Source organism: Portunus trituberculatus, chromosome 39 (assembly GCF_017591435.1).
Source record: "Portunus trituberculatus isolate SZX2019 chromosome 39, ASM1759143v1, whole genome shotgun sequence".
Lineage (NCBI taxonomy): Eukaryota > Metazoa > Arthropoda > Malacostraca > Decapoda > Portunidae > Portunus > Portunus trituberculatus.
The window spans coordinates 12,804,572-12,817,444 of record NC_059293.1 but is presented as its reverse complement, the minus strand read 5'-3'; the positions used below and the strand labels follow the sequence as shown (position 1 = coordinate 12,817,444).

Below are 12,873 nucleotides of genomic sequence, written 5' to 3'. Positions count from 1 at the left end.
GTGCGTGTGTGTGTGTGTGTGTGTGTGTGTGTGTGTGTGTGCAGATTGAGTGCGATATGGTGTTTGCTGTGTCTTGTTTAGTGGGTATGTAGTGCAGGCTGTGTGGTGATGTTCTTGTAGCATTATGTTGTGCAGGCTGTGTGGGGGCTTCGTTCAGGCTGTACATTTTGTTGTGCAGGCTGTGTGAAACGTTATCATGCGGGGTGTAGGCTAGTGTAGGTTGTTAGGTTGTAATGCACAGGTTGCGTGATATTCCGTAATGTTGCATCGTGTAGCATAGACTGTGTGAACTGTAGACATCGCGGCGGCCAAGTGAACAGGTTTGGCAAGTAAACAGTGATACAAGTTATGAGAATATCAGTATTTCGGAGTTAGGGAGTGATGCACTGTGTGCACAAGACGACAGTAGAGAGAAAGGGAGAGGACCCGTGGGTGGCAGTCGAATCGGGGGGCATCGTGTGAGAAAGCCTTGTAGTTGCGGATGATCGCTACGCCCACACCCATGCACCCTCACGCTGTTTATAGGTCGCTTATTTGAGCCGTAGCGTCATGAGGGAGATTATCAGCCGCTGTGTCTCGTGCCTGCCTGCCTGCCTGCCTGCTTCGTGTCGCCTCCTCGCCGCCGTTAGTTCTCAAGTGACAAGTTAGAGGGGGTGGAGGTGTCAGGCAGACGTGAAGATTCTGTGGCTTGACGGGATGGGGAAGCAATGAGTGCAACCAGAGATGATGCGACTCAACCTCAGATACCACCGCCACTGCTGACACGCCGCCCTTCTCCCTGCACTTGTGTGTGTGTGTGTGTTTTGTCCGTTATATCACTTCCTTTTCATCATCTCGCTAAGGGTTATTTTGTGTTTGGAAGTGTTAAAGGAAGATTCTGTATTTTAAATCTACAGTTGCTGCTGCTACGTCATCGCTACTGTTGTTGCTTTATTTTCTTATCTTCCCTCCCCCATTCTATCAAACGCCTTTCCTCTTCCTCTTCCTCTATCACCACCACCACCATATCCTCCTCCTCCTCCTCCTCCTCCTCCTCCTTAGTTTTTACCAACCTATCAGTCACTTCCTTTGCCATCTGGCTCCGACACACACACACACACACACACACACACCATGGAAGGAAGTGATCTCATTTTGACTGATGACAAACTGCCATGTAAGGACCAACACATCTGCTACTGTTTGTTCAACATTCATATTCCTTTGTGTTCCTCAGAGTGACACAGTTTCCTTCACTAATTTGCATACTGTTACTTAATACCAACAGTTCCTCTGGAAATATAAACTTCTTACACATCTGAGAGAGAGAGAGAGAGAGAGAGAGAGAGGTGATTATGGTGATGGTGGTGGAGTGTAGTGAGGGCCACCACCTTTCTGCCCTGCTCCTGCCCACCTGGCTTGGATACACTACCAAATTTGTCAGCCAGTGCCCCTTCACCCCCTGCTGTTCTTGGGGTGACCATCTGCTCCAGCTGGGATTATTTATTTGGGCCATGCTGCTTTGATGTGTATTCTGTTTCCCTTCTCTGTTTGTCATTTATTATTTTGTTCTGAGATAATTCTAGTTAGGAGCAAGAGGATATTAACTTTACTTTTAATTCACTCTACAATATTCGTTTGTGGTATGTTGCTTTGATATGTTTTCTATTTCCCTTTTTTATTTCTCTTTTTTTCTATTGTATTTTTTAGTGGTTCAACATTTAAGGTTTTACATGATTGAGCAATATTAACAAAATTTTCTTATTTGGGCACTGCTACTCTGACTCATATATTCTATTTCCCATCTTTATGTATCATTTTCTTATGTGTTAATGGTTGAACAATATTGACTTTACTCTTTCAAGTGGGTTTGTATATGTAGACTATTGGACTTTGATGATGTATTTTGTTTTCCATTTATCTCTTCTATGTGTTCATCATTTACATTTAAGGTTAAGGAATATAGTTGTAAAGTAAAAGCATTTGTCACTTCATTGTCAACTGGGACTGTTTATTCAGGCCATGACCCTTTGGCACATCATTTCTCCTCTGCTTATCTTTTCTTTATTTTATGCATTAATGATTCATGATTAGAAACCAGTTGCATGTGAGACCAGTGTATAATCATTTAAAACCTCATTGCTGCTTTCATTTTAACTGGTAAAGATAACATAAGAAATTTAACTTAAAGATAAAGGACTTGTATGCTAAGTTCAGTTTATTCAGAGACAATTGTTTTTTGAGTAAAGTACCCTTCACTCTACCCTAAAATAGACCAACAAAAGCCATGCTTCTTATTTACATTGGATTACCTCTCCCTCAGAACAATCAGTCAGTCTTAAGCACAGTTTTGGTACTTAGTTCAGCAAAATCACATTCTAAGTCCATAAGTGCCTTACACTCTACCTTGAAATTGAGCATCTTAAGTCTTAGTTTCTGTATATTAGCTAATACAAAATCATCATACTTAGTTCAGTTTTCATCCAACCAAGATTAATTTCTGAGGTCTAAAGTACCCTTCATTGTATCTTAGAATAGAGCAACTCAACCATTAGTCTTGGTATATAAAACCCTATCAAAACCACCATGTTAAACTCAATTCACACCAAACCCTAAAAACAAGATTACAATTTAAGCCCCCAAAATATCCTTCACTCCATCTGAAATAAAGCATCTTAAGCCTCTTCCCTTTATACAGCAGGTTACCTCACACTCACCAAACCATTAGGTCCATCAGTGGTAAATTTGAGCACCACACCCTGCCAACCCATTTACAAGGTTCCAACCGCACTGTGATGCAAGTCCAGTAACCATATTAGCCGAGAGTTCATGTTTTTCCATTCCATCTTGCTGTCCGCTCATCTATTGCTATTACTGATGCCTCATTCCCTTAGAACTGCAAATGGATCATGATGATAAAGATGAGGTCCTTATTAATTTTTGTATCTCTATACTTGCTTTGCCTTGTTTTTCTTAATACCTCATCCTTATACTCACCTTCTTTGCTCCTCAGCTCATGTGTTCCCATCACTGATTCCTCCTTCCCTCAGAACTTCAAGAGTGTGTGGAAGATTATGATAAAAATTATATCCTTATTTGTATCTTTACCTAGAATCTGCCTTCTTTTCTTAATATCCTTTTTTTTTTATTCCTTATTCTCACTTCACACATACTTGACCTCCTTGCATGCCATTTTACCTAGTTACCTACACCCTTGATTTAATTCTTTATCAATTAAATAATCCCTTTTTGTATTTCTTTATACACAGTTGTATTTATGTACATATTAAGTTTCATTCCTTATTCTCATCTTTCACATTTTCCTAACCTTTCTTTGACTTAACTTTTATTTAGATAAGTATGCAATCTTGTCTTCCTTATTATCTCAAAACCTATTAAATTATTTTGCTTCATTCCCCACTCAAGCTATCTTTGTCATTGCTTTTCATATCCTTGGTGGTGTAAAATTATAGCTTCAATCTCTGTATGCTTCTCTGAGTCTATAGTACAGTATAATAAACTGCCATTTTCCATGTATCTTAGTAGCTACTCTCAAAATTTCATTCCTATTTTACTCAATGTGTAATATTTATTCACACAGTATTGATCTTTTAGTTACATTCTTTTCAGTATTAAAAGATCATAAAGAAAAATTACTGGTGGGTTTTATTGGTTCATATTTGCATTTCCATCAGTTATCTTTCATACCCTGTCTTCCACTCAGTAATACTCTCCTTGTAGGTCTGTTGTTTTCTTTTAGTCACATATTAAACCTTTGATTTTATTTACTTAATATCTTTTCGTGTTATTATTAATTTCACAACATGATTGAAGTTTTCCTTCACCTGCAACCTATCCTTTATCTCTACAGAATTTTTTGGCTCTCATATCTCATCTTCTATGTATCATGGCTTCCTGAGTGCCCCTTATACCAATTGTTTTTTTAATTCCTTTCAGTTTCACAAGCAATTCATGTCAATTGCCCCTTTTCCCTTCCCTCTTTCCTAAGTGTTCATGGGAGTCAGATAGATCTTTCCTTATCCTGTGTGAACTTGCTAAACTCCATCCATCTTCTATGGCCTCCCTCATACCATTGTCATCCCTGCCGGTACACTCGTGCCTTCTGTAACCTTGCAAGTGCCTTTCTCAAATTCCTGAGTTATCTAATCTGCATCTTATACTTCCATCTTGCATTCTATTCACATTCACAGCAAGGACCTTCATCTTTTCTCCTCTGTCCATGGCTTAAATGTTAACTTTCATAGTGCTGCATTTTAGTATCCTACACACAGAGATCTGCTGACACCTGCTAGGCTAGTGTGGAGTGTTTTGGAGAGACTTGACTGCCAGATTATCTTTGTTAAATCTCATGTCACACACCAACCTTGACTAACTTTCCCTGTCTCCTCACCACAGAGCTCCACATACGAGTCTATCTACGAACCTATCACTCCTCGACCCTCCAGCCAGATGTCAAACAAGTCAGGCTACAGCCTCTATGGGCCATACACCTCCCCTCAGGCTAGAGGGTTGGCCCCAGCACCCTCCAACCAGCCTCTCCTCAACCCTGACAAAGTAGGGAAAGAAGCTGAGGTGGATGCCCTGACCTCTCTTCTAGTGCAGTCCATGGATAGTACCAATGACCCAGAGTTCTTTGGTGCGTATGATTCGTGTATGTGCATCCAGTTTTGTTTTCTTGTAGTTATTTATGATTGATTTTTTAATAGTTTTTTAGTGTGTGTATTTTGCATATTTGAATAAAATGCTGTTATAGTTATAGTAATTGATTTGGATTAGAGGGAAAACTTGAAAGTGTAAGTTGTGAAGCATAAGAAACAGGTGGAAGGGGAAAGGGAAAGATGTTTACTGACAAAGCAAACACAGACCAGCAAACTCCACTTGAACCAATTAAGTCACAAGTGATCGCTGAGGGGCCAAGTGGGGGCCTAAAGTGCATTTGCTGCTTCACTACACTCTTGAGGATGGATCCCTGTGAAATGGGAAAACAAAGTGTTATGATACAGTACTTGAAGCAGAGAGGCAGAGAGAAGGTTGAAGAATGAGTAAGGAAAGAGCTTTGTATACCCATTCATGAGAATTTATAAGAACAAACATGAATAGATCAATAGTTGCATAAAATTTCACAAACCCAAACCTTGTTGTTCACTATTGTTTGCAGTCATGATTATTAACATATTGCATGAATTTTTATTTTAGAGTGAAATATGGTTAATATAAATATCCCACTCCAAAGAAATTGATAAAAATGCAATTATATATATATATATATATATATATATATATATATATATATATATATATATATATATATATATATATATATATATATATATAGATAGATAGATAGATAGATAGATAGATAGATAGATAGATAGATAGATAGATAGATAGATAGATAGATAGATAGATAGATAGATAGATAGATAGATAGATAGATAGATAGATAGATAGATAGATAGATAGATAGATAGATAGATAGATAGATAGATAGATAGATAGATAGATAGATAGATAGATAGATAGATAGATAGATAGATAGATAGATAGATATAGATAGATAGATAGATAGATAGATAAAAGTGTTAATATGCTTTGTAAATTTCTTATAAAGCTTGTATTTAATGTTAGTGTATAATTTTTTGCTTAAGCATCCACTTTTGAGTGTTCCTATGCACTGTACTAGTCCCTGATAAGTCTTAATGCCACATTGAATTACTGCATGAAATTTAAAATGTAGATTTGTGATGAATGCAAATATATTTTTTTGTGAACTTAAACTGCTTAGTTTTGTTCCACATAAACAACTGGCATTGCTTAGTCTATCAAAAATAGAATAGACTTAAGTAATTTTGTATAAGTTATATTGTATTCCAAGACAAATAATTTGGTAGCATTCTGGCAACTTAGATATGTTTCTTATCATGTGACAGTGTGCAGTCAAGTTAGCATGTCATTGTTAGAGTCAACTTTCCATCGCTTTCCTGTTCTTCATCCTCTAGGCATCTGCACACGCTGCGGGGAGAAGGTGGTGGGGGAAGGCACCGGCTGCACTGCCATGGAGCAAGTGTACCACATCAAATGCTTTGTGTGCATTGTGTGTCATCTCCAGCTGCAGGGGAAGCCTTTCTATGCTCTGGATTCCAAGCCCTACTGTGAAGACTGCTATCTGGTGAGCTCTTCACTGCTTTCATTGTGGATTGCCTTTCTGTCATCACTTTGAAAACTTAATATATATCTGTAATAAAAGGGTTAATTTACTGATATGGTCATCTTTTGTTAACATTAAGAACACTGCAATAGAGTATGTGGGCAGACATGAAGAAATAAAAGAATATGAAGTAAATTTTATTTCTTTCACTTAGCTTCAAAGTTTTTATTTATGAGATTTTAGCACTTTTTTAAGATGTAGATGATTATGTAAATTATTGATTAGTAGTGAAAGGGTTACCTCAGAGATCTGCAGTCATATTTATATTCTGATTTTATAACCTGAGATACAATTTATTTCCTTATTGAGTCATTCCACCTAACAGTTGGTACATCCAACTTGTATTCTCTCACTCACTAGTCAGCCTCTGTTCTAGACTATTTTGCCTTTATTCTAATGGTGGCTGTGTAATTCTTCACTTTCTTGCTTCATTATGAGAGGGCCAAGTAGTTTACTGTATTTGTTGTAGTTTTCTAACCCATGTTAGCCTCTGTAATTGATAGTTCATTCTCCTTTATGACCATGGCCATGGTTGCATTTATTCTGGATGGTTGTTATCTTAGAGAACAACATAATCTGAAACTTTTTTATTAGCATTTTCATGTATGATATGATTTGTTTTTTCAGATCATTGTGCTCCATTCATCTATTTCTGATATCCATGTATGATTGTTGTGCATTACAGAACACACTGGAGAAATGCTGTGTTTGCACAAAGCCTATCCTGGACCGCATCCTGCGTGCCACAGGCAAGCCCTACCACCCGCAGTGCTTCACCTGTGTGGTGTGTAACAAGTCCCTCGATGGGATTCCATTCACAGTGGATGCTTCAAATCAAATCCATTGCATAGATGATTTCCACAAGTAAGTGTTCAGTTTAAGTTTAACCCGTAAGAGGTCAGCATTGATTTGCCTCCCCAATACTCGTCCAGATCACCAAAAATACTATTTTCTTTTTTTATTCCATATAACTCAAAATGGGCATAGAAAAGTAAAAATAAGAGTGAAAGTTTGAAATCGCCATTTTTAAATGTCCCGTTAGAGTTTTAAATTTAGTCACTCAGTGATGCTGCCAGACATACAACTTCTGAGCGAGGCTTTTTTTTATCGTTTTATCGATATTTTTCTCCTACGAGACATGTATAATGGTTACATATTCATAAATTAACTCATGTTTTATGAAATGAAAAATACAAAAAATATTTGTAAATACTGTAAAAATAATGTAAAAAATAATTTACTAAATTGGATCAGTTTACCACAAAATATTGTTTATTATTTTTTCTTTCAGTATCTAAGCTTTTTAGTATTGCAGCAGGGTGTGATATTCTTCAAAACAAGGCTCAGTGCATAGAGCTTCATCACACTCATGACAGTAATATTGAGTGTCACTCCGTTTTTTTGGGTCGTGTCAAGGCAGGGATGGGTGGGGGGAGGGGGTGACTAACCCATGTCACAATGGCAGGAAACTGTGTTGATAACATAAATACTGAAGCGGGAGGAAATTTCAAACGCGTAGAAAGCAAGAAAGGGGCGAACGTACTTGTACATGATTGACCACAGATAGTAAGCAAAGACTCCATGTACATGTACGTTGTTGACCTCTTACAGGTTGATGGTTTCCTGGAATAGGGGTCTGCTTTTTCCAGGAATTGGGCTCTCAGGATAATAGGTGGAAATACATATGCATATTTCTTACAGGGAATGCTTAAAGGCCTCTTGAAGCTTCCCTTATTTATTCTTCTGTTGATAAAGGAAAACATTTCAAGACAATAATATGGTATCATTTTGTTATTGATAATTCAGATATTTTAGATGTGAAATATGTAAGTTCTCTCCATGTGCCAGAAGTATCATAAACCTTTATTGACAATGAAGTTATTGCAATGGATGAAACTGATTTTGATTTAGATAAATTGAACCTTCTTTTTCAGAAAATTTGCTCCTCGATGCACAGTCTGCAAGGAACCCATCATGCCAGAACCTGGCAAAGACGAGACAGTGAGAGTGGTGGCTCTGGATCGCTCGTTCCACGTGAATTGCTACAAGTGTGAGGTGAGACAAGTTAAACTTGATTTTTTTTTAATAAGAGATATCAAAGAATGAATAATTGCTCTAACATTCTCATATTTTATCAAATATATTATTTTTTCTAGCATCTCCATCCTTCCCTTTAAAAATGCACAGCAATTCCTTATATATTGATGCTTCCACTATTTAAGAGTTATTTTTGTTCAGTTACTTCTTACTTTTGTCATTCTGTCTTCCTCATTGGGTAGGATTATGGATTTCTTTTATGTATTTACTTTTTACTATATTCATCCTCCTTTCCAATTGTGCACTACTGTAGGTTTGTTTTAAACTTCTATCATCTTACTGGACTGTGAATAGTGCTATCCTCTGAAGCTACTTTTTACCAGTATCTCATAAACCTTTTTACTTTATGTAAGATTGTGGAATATTCTTATCTCTTTATTTTTTGCTATGGTAATCCTCCTTTTTTGTGCCTACTTTTGGTTTGTGTTCATTATTTTTGCATATTAGTGTCATCATCTGAAGTTAGTTTGTACCAGTGTCTTATTCTCCTCTTCACTTTGTGTAGGATTGTAAATTATTGATATATGTTATTTCCCTCTTCTGGTAGGTCTATTAAGTAATATTATGCTTTTACTTTGTACATGATTGTAAATTATTGTTATTTTCTTCCTTTTTACTATATTAATCCTCTTTTTTTGTTTTGTTTGTTACTGTGTGTTTGTGTTGACTTTTTTTTATTATCTTACAGGACTGTGGATTGGTGTTGTCCTCTGAAGCTGAGGGCCGAGGCTGCTACCCTCTTGATGGTCACGTTCTGTGTAAAAGCTGCAATGCTCGCCGGGTTCAGGCCATCACCTCCAAAGTCACCACTGACCTTTAAATTACTCACTAGTGTGTGTGTGTCTCTTCTGTATCCACATCTCATCACCAAATCATCTCCTTCCCCCACTTCACCCTTTCATGCATTTCCTTCAGAGCACCCCATCATCCATTCCTTTGAAACTCTCAAAACAAAGTTCACATCTTTTAAATTTTTCATGGTATAGTTGATTAAGACTGTACTTACCACTCTGCAGCCTGACCAAGTGGTGTAATCCATAGTTTCTCTGGCCTTTAGTTAAGTAGAAGTATTATAAGGGAGTTGCACGTACTGGAAATGTAGATTAAATTGGTGCTATGTATTGGACTTGCCTGAAGGACAGTCACAGTAACACGATTCCAATATGTTATCAAGACCCGAATGAATTGGATTTTGGTCAGCCTTGACTATCTTGCCACCACAAATACAACATTTAGTGTTATGTGTATTTCTTTTTTGTACATCACTATCTTTTTTTTTTCATGTCTGTGTATCTTATTTTGTATATCATAGAATTGTTTTTCATGTTCGTTTACTTTATTGTTTATCTGAGATACATATGCTGCATCTTTCATGGGATATGAAAATTGGCAGAGGTCACTGAAGGTTGTTGGCTGCAGAGATCTAGAAAGTATGTATGTATTCATTGCTCATATTACTCATTATCACAGAAATTGCCATATATGATTAATATAGTGAGGGTTTCTAAAGCTTAATATAAGTAATTTTTTTATATAGTTTAATGGAGATCAGTGTCAAAGTTATTTTTTGGTGTGTACATAATTATTTAATATATGTGCACTGCAGTGATGCTACTGATACTATAGTAAAGTCCATTTATGTCATATGGAACCAGCTTCGTACTAAACAATCAGGAACATCAAATACAAGCTTTCACTTGTAGTTCATTGATTGTTTGCATTTAAAAGAGAATACAGATATTCTTTTCATTCAGAGAAGCTAATATTATCTTCTGTTTATGAAGCTTGTAGTATCTATCAGCTACCCCACTGCCTGCAGTTGTGCCTTCTGCAGATGTTGATACATGCTTCTGTCTCTGACCTCCTGTCAGTGATGGTGTCCTTAATTTCTGGTACTTGTAGTACTGACAGAGTGGTACCTATCCATCCCCTGATGCTCCATTGCTGGGATGGATGGGAATGCCTTTGTCTCATATTCACTCCCTCATCACCTAAAGATAAGTTGGAGTATCAGGATCCTGTAGATTATATCTGGCCATGTCCAACAAAACTAACAAATGGGCTTGCTGGACCAACAATGGCTGAATAAAATGGGCTTATACTGTATTACATGATTATCACATACTAGCATATTTGAGCTTTCAAGAGCTGTAATGTCTGAAAATTAAGTTAGCGTTCAGTAACATTCATGAGTTGCACATACCTGCTTGGTGATGTAACTTTGCTTCCTATGTTTCAGACTTTATCATATAATCATTCCTTATTTTGAGATGGACTCCAGAAGTATTGCTTCTCATGTTGTAAGCAGTAATAGAGCAGCTGTAGTAGTTGTTGCTATAAAAAACATGACCTAAGTTTATAGTGAAAAACAGTTTAATGAGAATATTAATGTATCTGTGAATTTCTCACATGTTTTGAGCTGATGTAAGAATGACTTCTTTCTCTTACTCTGTATATAGTGTTTTCTCCTGACAATGATAGTCATAACTAGACAAATAAGTGCTTGAATAGTTTGAGCAGCTAGAGACACCCAGCTGCCAAGGGTGGTAGCAGGTAGTAGGCTGAATGCTGGAAGCTGTAGTTTGAGTTTTCACGTCTCAGTATTAGTGCAGGATTCTGCAGACATAATATGACGTAAATTCTTTGACTAAATAAGGCTTTTTAGCTGGGATATAATTGTATCTGTTGTATAATTTTTCAAGATGGCCAAGCTAGAAGTAATTACATTTTTAGATGAGTTATTTAAAAAAAAACTGCTTACAAAAGAGACAACTTTTATTTTATAAAAGTGCTTGATCTGTTACCTAGCTATAGACTAGAAGGTTAAACTTCATGACTTAGTATGGGACCATTTATCTGATTACTGTGTATCAAGAATATTGCAAGTACCTGCTGTTAATCTGTCTGTTTGTATACCCAGCCAACAACCCCTTGCAAAAGCAAAAAGTATTCCCTCACATCTTAGCCTTTATGCCGCTAGGGAAGGAGAGAATACCGATTCCTTCCACCCTCATATTCTTCATATTCCATTATTGCTTTCTTCTCCAAGCCAACCTGTAGAAGGAAGATGTCATAATTTTTTGTTCACAAACCATCTTTACATCCTGATATTTTTTTCCTTTATTATTTGTGTAATACATATCCTGCAAAGATTAAGTTTTCCTTCATGATCAAAAGATATTGTAAGATTCACTGATATATATCTGTTGTTTTTCCTGTAAATCTTTTATATAGCTACCATATTACAAAAATGGTAAGAAAACAATCCTTATATATGTTCAGTTTTCATGGTAAAATGGTCCCACAGTGTACTTGTAGACAAAATCCTTTTGAAGTGATTGAAAAGTCTGATTTGTCTTGGGGAATAATTGTGTCAGTATGACTAAAATACAGTTTTCATATCATTATAATAAACATAAAAGAGTATTTAATGATGCAGTGATGATTGATGATGAGAATTGTTGCAGCTTACTGCTTTTATTGCAGTAAACTCTTACCAGTCAAACATCTGGGAGTGAAGCATATCTGATTATGGTTCTGAACTAATACACTACCATAGGATGTAGTAGCATTCATATCCCTTATGGATACTAGTGTGTCAGTGTTGTGTCCACTTTCTATTCTTATACCTGCAAGGTTTGCATGTTTCATACTCGTTCTCCGTGCAGCAACACTTATTGCAGTCATTGGATGAAATCCATGTGCTGCTGAACTTTACTGACTGTGACGCACCTCCTTTTGGATTCATAGCACATAATTGCATTTTTGCCTGTTTATGTTTAGACATTACTTCAATCTATATAGAAATTTAGATCATTATTGCAACATTTAGTAATGTGTTTTTGGGCTGTTCCCAGTGTGCCCATTACAGAATGCATGTATTCCATGCACATGTAAATACACACACACACACACACACACACACACACACACACACACACACACACACACACACACACACACACACACACACACACACACACACACACACACACACACCCTGGGTGAGGCAGGGGTCTAGTCGAGGTTATGTCAGGCTGTGGTGAACTCTTGTATGTATTGAATGAGAGGCTAGTAGAGTGCCATCCAAGAGCTGCTCTGCACCCAGGGTCAGGTAGCACTCATAATACTACCACCAACATGTCACACTTTTGTATAGTATATGTAGACAATTGAACATATTTGTTTATGATGCTTGGAGGGTAACTCCAGGGACATTTATAATAGCCAGAATTTTTAAAATGCATGACAGACTGTAATAATCAAGGATTATATATAACTATATGCATAATTAATCTTTTATTTTACTATCCAACTTCATTTAGTGACATGTCATTGGGTGAGCTGGAAACTATTCTGATTTTAAAAATGTCTTCTTCTATAGCATTTAAGAGACCACTATTAAGCATGGACATTGATTCCTTTGAAATAGATGGGGCACAGGAGAGCAGATGACCGAGGAGGAGGTGAATTACACACCCTCCTGCCTGGAGCAGGAAATCCAGAATAATGTATATTCAACACTTACTACCATTAAGGAAAAAATCCACTTTATCAAAAGAAATAAG

The 12,873-nt window shown here is 36.8% G+C and overlaps 1 protein-coding gene across 6 annotated transcripts in view; it reads left to right on the top strand.

Annotated features, from left to right (window-relative positions):
* Positions 1-12,600, top strand: part of LOC123515371 (thyroid receptor-interacting protein 6-like) — a 40,609-nt gene extending 28,009 nt beyond the window's left edge. For 4 of the 6 annotated variants that reach the window (XM_045273879.1, XM_045273881.1, XM_045273880.1 and 1 more), the window contains exons 5-9: positions 4,396-4,651; positions 6,000-6,169; positions 6,894-7,072; positions 8,143-8,263; positions 8,994-12,600. In XM_045273879.1, the coding sequence (XP_045129814.1) occupies positions 4,396-4,651; positions 6,000-6,169; positions 6,894-7,072; positions 8,143-8,263; positions 8,994-9,125 (858 nt within the window). In that variant the 3' untranslated portion in view covers positions 9,126-12,600. Of the gene's footprint in view, positions 1-4,395; positions 4,652-5,999; positions 6,170-6,893; positions 7,077-8,142; positions 8,265-8,993 lie in introns of those variants that run through there. The other 2 variants (XM_045273884.1, XM_045273885.1) reach the window with 2 other exon arrangements.
* Positions 12,601-12,873: the final 273 nt, after the last annotated feature.